This window comes from Protopterus annectens, chromosome 10.part0 (assembly GCF_019279795.1).
Source record: "Protopterus annectens isolate FY-2018-M chromosome 10.part0, PAN1.0, whole genome shotgun sequence".
Classification (NCBI taxonomy): Eukaryota; Metazoa; Chordata; order Ceratodontiformes; family Protopteridae; genus Protopterus; species Protopterus annectens.
The window spans coordinates 925780754-925796620 of record NC_056744.1 but is presented as its reverse complement, the minus strand read 5'-3'; the positions used below and the strand labels follow the sequence as shown (position 1 = coordinate 925796620).

At 36.4% G+C, this 15867-nt stretch overlaps 1 protein-coding gene across 1 annotated transcript in view; it reads left to right on the top strand.

Annotated features, from left to right (window-relative positions):
• DPYD (dihydropyrimidine dehydrogenase) overlaps positions 1–15867 on the top strand; it is a 4342678-nt gene that overhangs the window by 2089619 nt on the left and 2237192 nt on the right. Inside the window, exon 11 of the mRNA XM_044085707.1 lies at positions 6732–6942. Coding sequence (XP_043941642.1) covers positions 6732–6942 — 211 coding nt within the window. The remainder of the gene's footprint in view (positions 1–6731; positions 6943–15867) is intronic.

Below are 15867 nucleotides of genomic sequence, written 5' to 3'. Positions count from 1 at the left end.
CTCCTACATTAGCTCAGTCAGTATTAAAAATAGAACAGCTGGTGCCAAAGTACGTCAACAGTGAGTCCATTGAAGGAGGAGAAATGCCTGAAAGTTAAAACTCCAAGCTGGCTATCTCTGTCAGCACCCTTAAAAGTTCTGATGTTTGTTGTTCATGTGTCAATACTTTAAGCAGCACACAAGACCCACTATCTTTCTGATGCAGATGTTTTACAATAACTTGCTTACTACAAAGTAATTTAGTATTGATATGTATGGAATAGATGCAGAAACCAAGTCCTGTTCAAAAGCTTTGGACCAAGTTATGCAGACTATATGTATGTCCCCTACAGAACCAACATTAGCTGTGTGTGAAACCATAGACGAGGTAGATTCCCGTCTCCATTTTTTCACATGAAGAAGAGAAAAACTGCTTGAACGAGATTTCTTCTGCTGTAGGTCCTGATTTGGACTATAGGCTAAAGTGACAGCCTTCTTCTTCTCCTCAATAACATGTTACTTTTGCAGAAATTGTCGGCTTCACTTACCCTCAGGGCACTCTTGCCTCCTAAAAATTGTTACCACAACTGTTGAGACAGAAGCAAATATAGTGAACTTTTCCACCATTTTGACTGACACGGACTGTTCTTCTGAAAGAGCACAGCACTTCGATTTTTGACATTTTATCACTATGAGAGCATGTGGATTGTTAGGTGCCAGAAAAACTATCTCAGGTTTTCAGTAACTTAATAACAGATCTGGTCCCTTACCCTAAACATTAATAAGAGATGGCTACTTTAGCCAGTTTACCACAACAAATGAGAGTCTAGAAGAACTGACAGGTTTGATAAAAGTGATTTTACATCTTCAGAATGTGACATTTGGACAGCAGTTGTCTGTCATATGAACTTTGTCTAGGATAAATGGAAGAGAGCATATCTTTTTATCTTGATGGGGAATCTAAAAAAGATCCCGACACACAAAGTTGCACAGTATACAAAACAAGTGTGCACATCTTGAAATGAACACATGACTCTCTGGCTGCATCCTTACTGTGACAGAAAGAGAAACAGCCATGATGAGGCATGCATTGATAGTAACAGAACAGAATCTTATGCAGAGGTATTTTATCTTGAGTTATTAGGTGCTTTGGTTTTCGCAGGTTCACTTTCTTTTCTGCAAAACGTATGTGTTTTTTTTTTTTTCACAAGCTTGCAGAAGAAAATGCAAAGCAATGCCAGTACTAAAATACAATTTTCATGAGCATAGCTCTCAACCTCTTGGCACAAAAAATCTGAACAAAGCCAAAATAATGGGGGGACAAAGCCCCAAAAATAGGGACAAATTTTAAATATAGCGCTTATAAACGTAGAAAGTTGCTAGAATAAAAGGTCTTGTGTTGCTATGCATTTTCTGAAGGATATGAAGTCTGAAACTCAAATGCCTGTCATTATATAGTAAATTCAGTCCTCACTAATTGGCCACATAATTGTAGAAAACCACAAATATTATGAGCAACAGACCAAATATATAAGGTAAAAATCTGGACATTCTGCGAAAATTTGAACATTTAAGAACATTACTAGTACTGCAGACTAATTGACTTTCTTTCTTCCCTTTCTGCAGTCTTTCCTCAGAGTAAGGGTACACTTTAAAAAGCAAAAATTTCTTTATGATTCATACCTATATCAAACTCGTGTCAAATGTTTATCAGCCAGAGGGTACAGAAGTTAGTTTCCAGCTTTTTTCTGTCTGCTATAAAGTAGTCACTTTGCATGGTGCTGCTCCCTGTGTAGTAGCAGATAGCAGTACCCTGCATAATAACCAACAGTTTGTAAACTTTACCTATTCAGCTAGTATTTAGGACTTTAACGTGTAACACAGAAAGGCTTTGCATGAAGCTAAGCTTTGGGCAGCTAGTTAGTTTGTCAAATAGCATTAATAACAGATCATAGTACTACCTAACATCTAGCCTTAACTATAGACACTACTGAGATGATCCATGTAAATCCATGTCTCTAAACCATAATAGTCCAACTGACAACATTGATATGCAATTTCCTAATGTCTCTGTGGCCAGCTTGGTTGATACTCACATCCTGAGACAATTTAACAATTGTACTCTGTACTCCGACAGCTTTTTAATCCTTAAAGAAACTAACACAGTATGTGAGAGATGTACAAACATAGCTTACTAGGAGGCAAAAATCCTGCTGACAAACAAGATGATTAAGAACACACACTACGTCCTTCACACATACCACTCACAACAGGCAAGGACCTTCTTACACTAGGGCACTTAAAAGAAACCTTCCCAAACCTAAAAGACCTCCTAAGCCATTAAACAGCAACCCCTATCCTCAGCAATCACTTAAGCACACACCAAAAGAAAAACCTAACACCAGATACAAGCCTACAGCTAATGATCCACCAAAAACAAACCCAATAAGATGAGCAAACACTTTACCTAGTACTCTTGTCATAGCAGATTCTATCGTATGAGAGACAGATGCCCCTCTCACCAGTTGGACAAGGGGAACATAATTGTTAGTTGCCTATCTGGAGCCAGAATCCACAATGTCATGCACATTCTCAAGTCACTGCACCACAGTACCAGTACGATTCTATCATAGTCCATGTGGGTGTAAATGACCTGAGACATACCTCACTAGACTATATGAAAAAAAGATGTTATGGATCTCTCTGAGTGTGTGTCACAGACAGGTACGTGCCTTGCATTGATCATTTTCCACCTTTACCAAGGATGGTACCACAGTATGAACAGAAAATGGTTAATTTTAATAATTGGCTTAGTTTCTGGTGTCACTACAGGGGGATCCAATATCAACTACCATGGGAGGGCATGATTACCAGACCACATTGCTTTAAGGATGGTCTGCACCTGTACACCCTTGATTTCAGGTATTGGTTAAAGTGCTCTCTACCTCCTTACATCCATTTTTAGGCAACGTGAAAATGACAGAACTACCAACATTGCAAAAAACTCAAAGCAACCTAAAGGTGTTACTGCTCAATGCTTGCACCCTAAACAAGAAACTTCGCACCATATAACCTGTCCTCACGCTGGAGAATGTAAACATCTGTACTGTCACAATATATGGTTTAAAACTACAGAAAGTACTCTGGCAGTGAAATGCTACAGTGCCTTCATATAGGCTAACATCAGCACACACTGGGGCTAGAAACTGAGGTGTCTCATTCTACATTAGCAATAAATAACTCCAGGTTGGTTAAACAGGATGATGCCCTGGAGTTCATCCATGTCCAAGTATCTACACACGAGGTTCCTTATATTATCCTGTCAGCTACAGGTCAGCCTCTGTGATCCGCAAAGCTCAGAACACTTACCTAGACCTACTAGAGGCTCTCACTGTTTCCTGGAATTTATCAACACAAACACCCTAGACTAGATAGTGTGCACTCCATCCAGAGGATCAAACATACTAGAACTAGTACTCACCAACATGGGAGAACATTGCACCCTCCCCTGTGTCACATCCTTTTTGTTGAGGTTGGACCACAAAGCTATGTCCTTTAAATAAAAGACAACCCAGAACACTCAACTAAACCTGTAACAGGTAGTATTCTAAAGCAATCTACATCCTATTAAGCAATGGTTTCTCAAAATTCACACCTCCTCAAACCCCAAGAGCACAGCTACCTCTTCAGAATTAGTGACCAAAACCATATTCAAACATGTAAATGACTGCTTTCAGGCTGCCGTACCTACCATAGTTTTGCAAACAGGGGAGAGTAATATTGCTTGTATACAGGCTGTGTGCTGGTACAACATAGACATGAGTATGTTTGTTATTAGTAGCTTTTTGAGTTTATCAGTGTAAAGTTTTAATATATTGACATTTCAAGATTTTGCATTCAGCATTATGGCCTTTAGAGCACCACTATTTAGCAGGTTGTTGTGTACCTGTATAGAAAATATAGCAGGGGAGGTGTGCTGGTTGTTAGAGCAGCTGTGGGAGAAAGCTTTAAACATAGTCACAGAAGAATGAGGAAGAGATGAGACAAAGAAGTGATAAAGTTAAGGAGACAAAGGCATAACATGGAAATTCCTACAGGTGAAACTGATTAACATTGTGTGAAAAGTGAATCAGCAAGACAAAAAAACAAGAGAATAAAGGGAATACAGTGAAAAGCAATAACATTGTAGAAAAAGTAAAGCTAAAACAAATTAGTGAAAAACAAACAAAAAAAAAAGAATGCAGAAAAAGGAAAAAATAATCAAGATCATCACATGGCTAGTGAGAGCCAAAACAAATGATAAATATAGTTGCACTGCTTTTTCCTGTCATCAGCATCATAGAATCTCTGCTATTTATCATAGGCAAATCCCAGATACAGTGACAATTAATGGTAAATTGGGTGCAATCAGTTTCTCAATTAGCATGTCTGACTACCTCCAGTACTGTTACATTAATTAGCCAGATGTCTCCCATTTTCTTTAACATAAATATAATATAATATTATCCCCTTTAAATAATAAATAGATTGCATTACTACACATATATGATACTTTCTTGATATAAAAGATATCTCTGGGCTGCAAAACGTGGATCATACTGAGTTAAGTGTATAAGTATAGCAGTATGTCTTCTTATAGGATTTAGTATTAGATTTAAAGAGAATGGCGGTCTTCAAAGAATTCTGACTCTCTGCTTGTTGGCTGTACGAGATAGTGGGTGATGGTGAGAAGGAAACCCTGATATTAGGGGTGAAATGAAAAATAGAAAAGTTAGTAGTGATGAACCTGTAGAAGCATTACTATGATTAAAGGGTAGCACAAGTTTTGAATTTTTGATTTGTGGTTGTGTCTTTAAATCATATGTTTAGGTAAATCCACACAACAAAACTATTGATGTGGTCACCTTCCCTATATGACCCAGTCCCTTATTTTTTTTTCTAAAAGATCTTTTGTTGACTACACACACACTGCTACAGTTTTTCTAATATTAAAATGACCTTTACTTCATGAGCTGACATCACTGAGTGAGCAGAAAGGCTGGTATTGAAGTACTATTGATTGCCATAATCAATTATCAAAAAATAAATGAAAAGTATAAAAAAGTCATGGGTAGTGTGTGTAGTTTAGAGAACAACAGTTTAATACTGTATTACACCTTTATACTGCATGTTGAATATTTAAATCATGCTATGCTCTTCATAAAAAGGAATTGTAATGCGTAGAATAGGATGTTATAGCAATAACCCACGCCTGGGTAATGCTAAATTTACCCACGGTTGGCGTGGTTTGGTCCCGAGGGCGAAGCCCGAGGGACCAAACAAAGCCAACCGTGGGTAAATTTAGCATTACCCACACCCAGGCGTGGGTTATTGCTATTATACCATGACATTATTTAAGAAAAGAAACTGTTACTTTTCTTAAATAATGGCATAGTATAATGCCTGTTTACTGCCCTTCCGCAGATGTCTGGCATCCGCGGCAGTTCTGATGTACTGCGCGCCTGCGCAGTACATCAGAGTTGAGCAAAGCAACGGAGAAAGCAAGATCTCCGTTGCTTTTTTTTAGTGTCTCGCTATGTTAAATGAGTTTAACATAGCGAGACAGTTTTAAAATAAGCAACGGACCCGTTGCTTATTTTAAAACTGTCTCGCTATGTTAAACTCATTTAACATAGCGACACTAAAAAAGCAACGGAGATCTTGCTCCGTGCCCTTAAACACTGCCTCGCTATGTTAAATGGGTTTAACATAGCGAGACAGCTTTAAAATAAGCAACGGAGATCTCCGTTGCTTATTTTAAAGCTGTCTCGCCCTGCTTAAGCCCTTTAACATAGCGAGACAGTGTTTAAAACGAAGTTATACTAATGGAAAAAAGTCCGGGCAACCGGACCTTTTTCCATTAGTATATCTCGATTTACAACGGGCACGCTGGCCAATCAGCGTGCACGTTTTGGGGGGGTCATGGTATAATACGAGTTAAAACAGAAATAATAAAATTAAGACATTTTTTTCCATTCTGTGCTCATTTTGCCAATGTTGTTTTTCCTAAGTGTCTCTTAAACAAGAACGGGAGATTTAACTTTGCACTTCATATATGTTTAAAATCTCGACAGAAGTTTTATTCACAAAATTATTTAACATAATGAATGCTGACGGGAACATAGCTTTGTCAAAAAAAATCTATGATGAATTAATCAGAGGCAAACTAATTCATGAAGGTAAATTCAGTCTGAAAAAATATCACTTTGCTTGCTGAATTATCACATGGTTTCTGAGTTTTAAAATACTAGAGAGAGAATTGTACTTGTAAAGACAATCTGAAAATGAATTCTCTGCTGATAAACCTATAATAATATGATTAAAGGTTAAAGATAGTAAGAGTGTAGAAAAAAATCCAGCAGTATTTTGCTGTGCTGAAATGGTTAGATGATATAACAGAAGGAAAGAGAAGATGGAACAGTAGTAGTGAACATCAGACATTAAAGGAATAAAATAAGTCACAAATAACTGTGATGAATGTAGTAAGGAATATTCATGTTAAAATGTGAGAAGGTTAGTATCACTGTGAGATATGAGAGTGCATTTGAACTGCTTATATTTTAATTCGACAAAATATACTTTTAACGATGCAGCCACATTGCAGAGATGCAGATCCCATCCTGGTGGGCATACTTTCTAATTCTGTTGGCATTCTATGGGTTAAGTATGGCTTGGTAAGTACTTACACTTCACTTCTTTTTTCTGTTTTGTAGATGGAACTAGCTAAAGAGGAAAAGTGTGAATTTCTTCCTTTTCTGTCACCTTGCAAAGTGATAATGAAAAATGGTAAAATATCAGCTGTAGAGTTTGTTCGGACTGAACAAGATGAAGATGGAAACTGGATTGAGGATGAAGACCAGGTTGTTCGCTTAAAAGCAGACACCATTATCAGTGCCTTTGGCTCGGTGCTTAGTGACCCAGAAGGTAAAGATAGTTAGAAAGCCTTCACTATCTTTAAGCTACAGTTTTTTTTTTAAATAACTTTAAAACTTTAAAGAGAAATATCTTATTTTTGGAACTGAACAAAATTTCCAGGAATAATACATCTCCTTTCATCATTAGCTATCATTAAAGCATCTAATAAATTAATCAAATATTCTGTTGTCATGGTCTGAAATGTAAGATGGATTAACTTTTCATAAGGAGAGAAAAACGAAGAACAAATAAACATTGGATCAACATATGCAGTTTGTGTGTTGAGAGTTGTGGCTGTATATGCAGCCAGTATAATTGCCTTCTCCTATCTATCTTACTTTTCACAAATTGTACTGTGTATAAATCCTTGTTACTTAACCACCATATGTATTAAATGGTGCTCAGCTTTGCATTTTGCCAAGTTTTTGAGTAGTATGACATATGATACAAGTCACTGTACTTTCTTTTCAGGCATCTACTGTTCCTGTCATATTCTTTTTTGAAAGCAAGAATTTTTCTGCATCATTTGCTAACAAATGTTACGTTCTGTTTGACAGTTTTCTATATTAGGTATTTTAACCTAAGTCTCTAGACTCATGTCATGACTACTGATTTTTAAGCATTCATTCTTTAGAATGCAGCTTATGTATTTATATTTTTTTCACAGGACATTTGATATCAGCTTTAATTCCTTCCATTATGTTACTGTGTTTTCTATATCTTTAATTATCTTGTCTCCCTATGTAGACATAACACTTTATTTCTGTTGAAACAATTACCTCTACATTCATTCATACCTTTGTAGATGGTCCAATGCACCTTATTGTTGTATCAATTGTGTTAAAGATTGAAGTTTTCCTTCATTCTCTGTAATGATCATTGAATTAGACAATTGTGTTCAGCCTGTGCCTCTCTGTAAAACCATTTTCTTAAGTACAAGTGCAAACCTTCTAAGTATTTACTTATTCCCGCGTATATTTAAAGATTCTATGACAAATATTCATTAATGTACACCTCAACAACCAGTCATGTTTCTATACAATGATTTATCAGTACTCTTTGAATTTAGGTCCTCCTAAATTTTCAGGCCTGACAAACTGTAGTTATGGCCAATTTTAGAATTATGTCCCTTCCAAAAATGGTTAAGGTTTTGTAACATCCATGGTTTCAGAATTAAATCATGTTCCTACTTCTCCACTCTATCTCAGGTGTGATTTATATGCACATATATTTATTTATATATATATCTATATATATATATATATATATATATATATATACGTACACATATGCTGTGTGTGCATAACTAGATAGCTGTACAATAAAAAAAATTGCACAAACCGACTATAAGTGTATGGCGAAGCCAATATCAAACACCAAAACTCCATCACTCAACAAAATAAACACCACAACCATGTAGAATTCCCCAAAGATTTACTGCAGTACAACTTCACAAAATGCACAATAGCAATCTGGCTGAGCAACTCATCGCAGCAGACTGGTTTCGCACAAGAGAGTCATCAGTGCGAGATGGGATCCACACAAAATTCAGCTTTTAAATCCAACAGCTTAAAGTGACAGTGCCAATAAATATCTAATAACATTAAACACCACCACTACACTAAATTGAAAGACATAAGTAAATTGAAAGACATACATAACACTTCTATATCATACAAATATAAAAATATAAATAAATTTAGAGTATTTACCAATGTTCATTTAAACCCAGTTTATACATGCAACCCAATTTAATTACCCAGAGTTTCTCTTTCGTATTTAACAGTTTATGTTTAGACTTATTAGATAACCCATCACCTACTATTGTATCTGTTTCTACAAAAACACAATGTGCAGTTTTGTGCTCACTTTGGTGCTTATACAGTGCACTACAAGAGCATTTACACTTAATATCACTGAGATGAACTGCTATATGATGTTTAAAGGGTTTTGATGTTTGGCCCACATAAAAAGCCCCAAAGTGGCAAACAGCCATATGCACTACCCATTCCGCACTGCATGTGCTCAATTGCCTGATATTAAAGACTTTAGATGTGTTCACAGAGGTAAAAGACTTAGTTTTTGAAATCACCTCACAATAGATACAGTTGTTGCAAAATGTACAACCACAAATTCAACCGTCTGTCAAACCTTTTACATTTTTATCAGATTTCTTGTACCATGAAAAATATTCAGCCAAATGTTTTCCTTGTCTCTAACCACAAAGGCACTGATCATTAAGATAATTGTTAAAAAATGGATTGCTGTCCAAAATATACCAACACTTATTAACAAATTCATGAATTCTGAAAGAGTTAGTTCCATAAGTAGTGACAAACCTAACTAGGAGCTAGCCCTTGTTCATTTGTCTCCACATCAACATTTTGTTCACTAAGCAGTGCTACTCTGGGTATATTAGAAGCCAACATCCTAGCTTTCGTAACATTCCACTTTCAGTAACCTCTCTTCACAAATTTAGCTTTCATGTTTTCAGCCTCAATCGCAAAATCTTGTTCAGAACTACAAATTTTAAATTGAGCTTTTGGTATACTCCGGATAGTATGTCCCAGGTGACAACTGCCAGATTCCGGTAAATAATTTTTTGTGAATGTCTTGTGGTAAAGACTAGTTTTAATACTACTATCTAACAGTTTAGTTATATTAACATCAAGGAAGTCAATATTAAATAACTTAGCCTTTCCAGTAAAAACTAAACCATAGGAATTAGCATTAATATATTCCAAAAAAACTTTGCCATTGTCCCAAACTACCAGACCGCACACACCAGCAGTCATCATGATATTGCCGCCACAAAATCAAATACTCCTTAAAGATATTCATCTCACCATAAGTCATAGACACCTCACAAAAGCCCATGAACATCTATATATATATATATATATATATATGTGTGTGTGTGTGTCTACCTTCTTCAAACAAAATTACGTTTCAATGAATGTTACTTACCCAACCCCACTTCTCCAAAGCTGCATTCCACTGAAAGCCTAGACTGCCTAAATCCTTTCCCTGTGAAAGGAAACACTTGGTCACCATGGTGAACTTTGCCCTCTCTTCAGTGTAGTGTGATCTCAGAGTTGGTATATTAAAGTACGGGGGGTGGGGGGTTGAAGCCCTCCACCTTGTTGGGTTTACTTTTGGTCCATTTAGGTTTATGCCCTTGGTGACCAAGTGGTTCCTTTCACAGGGAAAGGATTTCAGCAGTCCATGCTTTCGGCAGAATGCAGCTTTGGAGAATTGGGTCGGGTAAGTAACATTCATTGAAATGCAATGTCGTTAAAAGAAGGTTGACCTATCTATGTATATATATATATAAGTCGTGACTTTGGTTGAAGCTCCTAATTGTACACCTGTTTTGTAACACACTTTGGTCAGTAATGCAAATGATCAATTGGTGTCTGATATCAACAGTCTCTGAGACTGGGGAATATGCCCCTTCCCTAGTGATTGTACAATTTTGGAGTTAAACTATATAATTAGCAGGGGTGTAGGGGTTCAGGTGGGCTTGCCCTTGTACAAAAACATTTTATTTGTGCTTTTTTAAAGTTATGTATTTGCATGTGGAGAGTATTTTCACCAGGCATGCGTGTTGTACTGCAAACATTTACTTTACCTTTTGTCATCAACATTATTGATGTCACTGTTTGGCTGTTTTGATGTTCGTCACTGCACCTATATATGTGTGTGTGTGTTTGTCTGTGTCTGTATGGATAGTCAGATACTCTTGAACAGCAAGTTATTTGTTAGCGGGTTCAGGTGGTGAAAGAGATCAAATTCACTGTCAGTTGTAGTTTTATTAGAAGCAGGACATTTAATTTGCTGTTTGTAAGGTGAGTGGGTTAGGATAGCGAATGTGGGTAGTTTATAGTAGGAGAAAGAACTAGGTAAGAGGATAGATTTATTGCTGTGTGTGAATGAGTAATTGCAGTTTAAGGTTAAAGGGCTGGGTAAAAGAATAGAGTTAATGTGTGTGTTAATGAGTGTGTTAATGTGTGTGTGTGTGTGTGAATGTTAGCTACTGGATTTATAATAAGAGCGAGTTTAGGGGATTTTGTGATATACTAGAATGTTTTGATGTGTGTGACTGAGTGTGTTCAATGGTAGTTTGTTTGATACTGTACTGATAATGATTTTGACTGTGTATGTGTGTGTGCGCGTGTGCCCGCACACCAGAGAGAGAGAGTTTGCTGATTAGAATTAGAGTAAGGGCTAAGTTTTATGATGTGTGCATTCGATAGTGCATTTTTACATCTGTCCAATTGTTCTTTGTAGGTGCTGTTATTGAAAAGGGTTTTCATATGTTAATGTGTAGGGTTATGGTTAGTTTATGGTTTAGTAAGGATGACTGACTGAGCGGTACCCTTTTTATAGGAAGCTGGGGAAGAAAAGCTCCATTATAAAGAAGTGTTGGCATCATTTGCATTCTTTCATCATTTACACTTGGTTTCATTCAGGAGCAGCAGTGCCATTATTCAGACATTATTGATATCAGCAACATCATTTACAAACAATTGTGTTTTGTTAAATACAGAGAGGAGCATGCAGTGTAATATCATCAGCATGCATAGATTATAAAGTGTTTGTAAGAAATGTTTTTACTCTAAAGACTTGTTTAAAATCTAGGACATAAGAAGATAAGATAAATAGAGCATCTCAAAGAAAGGAAAGACGGAGGAAACACAAGGAAGATAAAGGAGATGAGATGATAGAGAAGGGTATAGTTGTGATAACAGTACATTCATTTTCATAGAGCAAAGAGTTATGGCACAAATTCATGTAGCTATATTAGTACCACTTCAACCAGGGGTAGTGCAGGTCCAGAGTCATTTATATGTTAGGTGTTGTTTCAATTGGCGTTAAACAGTAGTGGTTCTGGAATGGAGTCTTGTGAGTCTCTGATGGATATAGGACAGAAATAGAAGAAATCATTTTGCCTTTTAGTGAGGTAAATAATAAACTAGGTAAGTGAGGAGGGTGATAGGAATAGAATTTACTTAGGAGAATTTGATGATTGACTGCATCGAATGCCATAAATAGATCCAGAAATAGGGCCGAGGTTAGAATACCTGAATTTCTATTATGATTTATTAAATCCATGAGCCTTAAAAGGGCAGTGGCAGTACTGTGATTGGGTCTGAAACCATGCTGTGAGTGAGAGTGGAGGTTATGGGATGTAGCATCGGATCCCCTTCAGAATCTTGAAATTTCAAAAATTCAAACTTCAAATGGCCAAGACCATAAGATCGAAGTTTTGAAATGTCGAACATTTTTGATTGGAGTTTGTCATGCAGCACGGAATACGAAATTTACCATTTTACTCACTGTAGTGCGATCTCAGAGTTGGTATATTTATCTAGCACGGGGTGTGGGGAATGCAGAAATATGAAACAATTTTTTTTTTTTATTACGTTTTTGAAGTTTCAAAACTTCGATCTTATAGTTTTGGCTGTTTGAAGTTTGAATTTTTAAAACTTTGAGCTTCTGAAGTAGATCTGTAGCATATTGTACAAGTTCAGAGGGAATACATCTTTCAAAAAGTTTGGATAATGGTGAAAGAATGGTGATTTGTCGATAACCAGTGAGCTTGGTTGAGGAGCCACCTTTATTAAGGGCATTATATATAAGATTTTTTTTTCAATGAGATGACATATTTTTTTAGGATGGAGCAGTTTTTTAGAAATGAGACATGATGTACACAAGACTATCTGGTGCAAGTTTGAGGTATTCGACTAGAAGTTTGTCAGGGGTAGCAGCAGTTGTATTAAAGGTGCATAGATATTTTTTAATTGTAGATTTTGGTAATGGAGTGAGTCTAAAGGACTGTTGTGGGGAAGAAAGGACAACTCTCTACTGGTATAAATTAGACATGCCATTGTGGTTTTAGCCAGAGCTTATCTAAACCATCCTACCTTGGTTTGTGATTGGGGAGGGATGGCTGTGGAGGAGGGAAGTTACTATATTCATAAAATATGAGTTAAAAACAATAGTTTTAGAGTAATTGCGTGAGGATGGGCTGGGTTGAGTTCATTTTCCAGGAACGAACAATGCATTTATTGATTTCCAAAAGTTTTTAGGATTGTTTGATTTTTGAGTGTTGCTATAATAAGCTTTTTCTGGTCTAACTTCACATTAACTAGAATAACACCACAAAGTGGTCTCCATCATACTCACAGTTCCAGCACAGTCAGCTAGCATTTTATCAAATTTTTCACCAGACTTTAGTATTTTGCAAAGTTGCAGAACTGCATCTTTTTCAACAGTGACGTTAAAAAAGCTCAACATTCACAATCCTAGAACTAAAATACACTGACTGTGATGACCAGTGAAACCTATGCTGTTGCACATGCACCAAACCATGTGGTTTATGGCAGATTTTTTAATCTAGTCATGATTGATCCATATTATTACATATAAAAAATAATCTCCACTGCTTTGTCCACCCCCCCCCAAATTTTTAAAACCAGTTAAAAACTGTAAAAATATTTTGTGGATCACTCTTCTGTCTTTGATATGGAGAGTTAAAACAACTAAAATACCTCTTAGTCAGAAACATGATGATGATGATGGTCTCCTCATCAAACCCTTTTCTCAGTCTTGTACATGAGTTGGGTTATCACATCGAGAGTGACCATCACCTAGAGCCAAAATGATAGCACAGTCAAGATGCATGCAGCCAGTTATACACATTTTATTAGACAATCAATGATTCCCCTATCACAAACAGTAGAACACCTTGCTATGCTTTCTCAGTGCTACTATAAACACTGGATCCATAGTGAAACAAGATGACACCACAAATGTGAGCCAGGAAACCCAGATAAAAGTAGTAGAACTAGTAACCAATGAACTTGTCTGGGGAGATAACAACTGAGTAGCCTGATTACTAGCTTTTGCACATTCAAAGGAGGACAGATTTCTTATCTGATATTGGACTGTATCCCCTATTGGGGAAGAGAGGGCAACTCTCAATTGGTATGAATTAGACATGGCATTGTGGTTTTAGCCAGAGCTTATCTAAACAATCCTACCCTGCTTTGTGCTTTACTGTGATGTTGACTGGTAAGAGATGTTTATTTGAATTTATATTTTATTTTTTATCACTGTTTTTCACTGTTTGTAGGAAGGAAGTGTTAGCTAGTAGACAGGAAGATTTACTTTGATTTATATGTTGTTATTTTTAACTTTAATTTTCACTGTTGGTTGTTAGAAATGGATAGGTGTTAGACAAGCTCTAGTCATCTCAAGGGGCATAACGAGCTATAAATCCAGACAGACTGCAGAGAGAAAATCCAGAGCTTATCTAAATTAATTCTACCTTGGTTTGTAATTTACTGTGAAGTTGACTGGTAAAAGAAGATTTCTTTGCATTTTATTTTTTACCACTGTTTTTCACTGTTTGTAGGAAGGAAGGGAGAACTTGTAGACAAGATTTACTTTGATGTATATTTTGTTGTTTTACCTTTAATGTTCACTGTTGGTTGTTAGAACAGGTTTTAGACAGGCAACCTCTAGCCATCCCAAGGGACCGATTCAGCTGTAAATTTACACATACTGCAAAGACAACAATCCAGAGCTTTACTAAATGATCCTGTCTTGATTTATTGATATTTACTGTTAAAAAGAAGTGTGACTGCGAGCAATAGTAATTATGCATGTATTAATGACTGGACTGATGAGATAAATAATATTAGGCAAAGAGCAAATAGAACACATTTAGGAAATGATGTGTCTGTTGTCTGTAATGATCAGTCAACCCCATAATGATGCCCCTGACAACTTTGGAATTCATGGATGCCAGTATTCAGCAGACTAAGGATTTGGAGTGTTTAGAAGGAAACAAAAAAGAAAGGAAGAAATTCACAACAACTAACAAGGAAGAAAAAGAAACTGATTAATGTCTGTAAAGTAAAGGGAATATGTAATAAAAAGGACACTGCTTTGTTATGTAACACACAGATTACAGGGAATGAAAACCTTAGGTCTACAGAAAAATGCATCATTTTTTCCAAAAGAGAAGGTAGAAAAAAAGGCAAGGGATAGGTGAAAAGGAAGACTTCAAAACTGAAGGTGGGAAGGACTGAAGAACATTACTGTAAGAAAAAAGAAGAGAAAGACCGATGGTGACTACATGGCTGAAGCTGTGGATGTACAAATCCGGCTGGATGAAAATTAAATACACAGTGAAAACAGTGGGATTAGTAAAATGTATGGTGATGCAGATCATCCCTTTGTAACCATTGTTAGAGCAGTTAGTTGGAGTAAATATTACTGTAGTAGAAGCTGAAGATTCTTTAGATCTGTTCTGAAAAGATATTCTTGTAATTGGAGATTCAGTTACTAGAGGAACTGATATTTATATTTGCAGAGAAGATAACGAACCTTGAACAGTGTATGCTTGCCAGGAGCAAAAATCGAAAATGTGAAACAGGTTTTGGAATGCCTTAATGTAAAGAAGTACAGATCTGATTTTATTAATTTCAGTACAAATTATATCATCCACAAGGACTCTCTGACTGTTAGTAAGAAACCTACAGTCCTCTTAGATATATAGCTTATCTTGGTGATACAGACGTATTTTCACAAGTCATGTATAGAATGTATAGTCAGGTCACAGTGAATAAGAAGATTTTTGGGGTAAATACCTACGTGGAAAAAATGTCCTATTTTAGAAAAATGAAAATGTGTACAGCATCAAGCCTAGTTTTGGGCACACGTGCTTAGACAGGATGGTGCGCATTTGTCAAGATCAGGAAAGAGAGTTTTTGCAGCAGATATTTTGCAGTATTTGACAAACACTAGGCAGGATTTTTGCCAGCTCAAACATTTAACAGTTCACAGCAACATTTGATGCATCTCTGATGATTGTTAATGCTCGGAGCCTTAATAATAAAGTTTGTTTTTTTTTTTTTGCTGGAA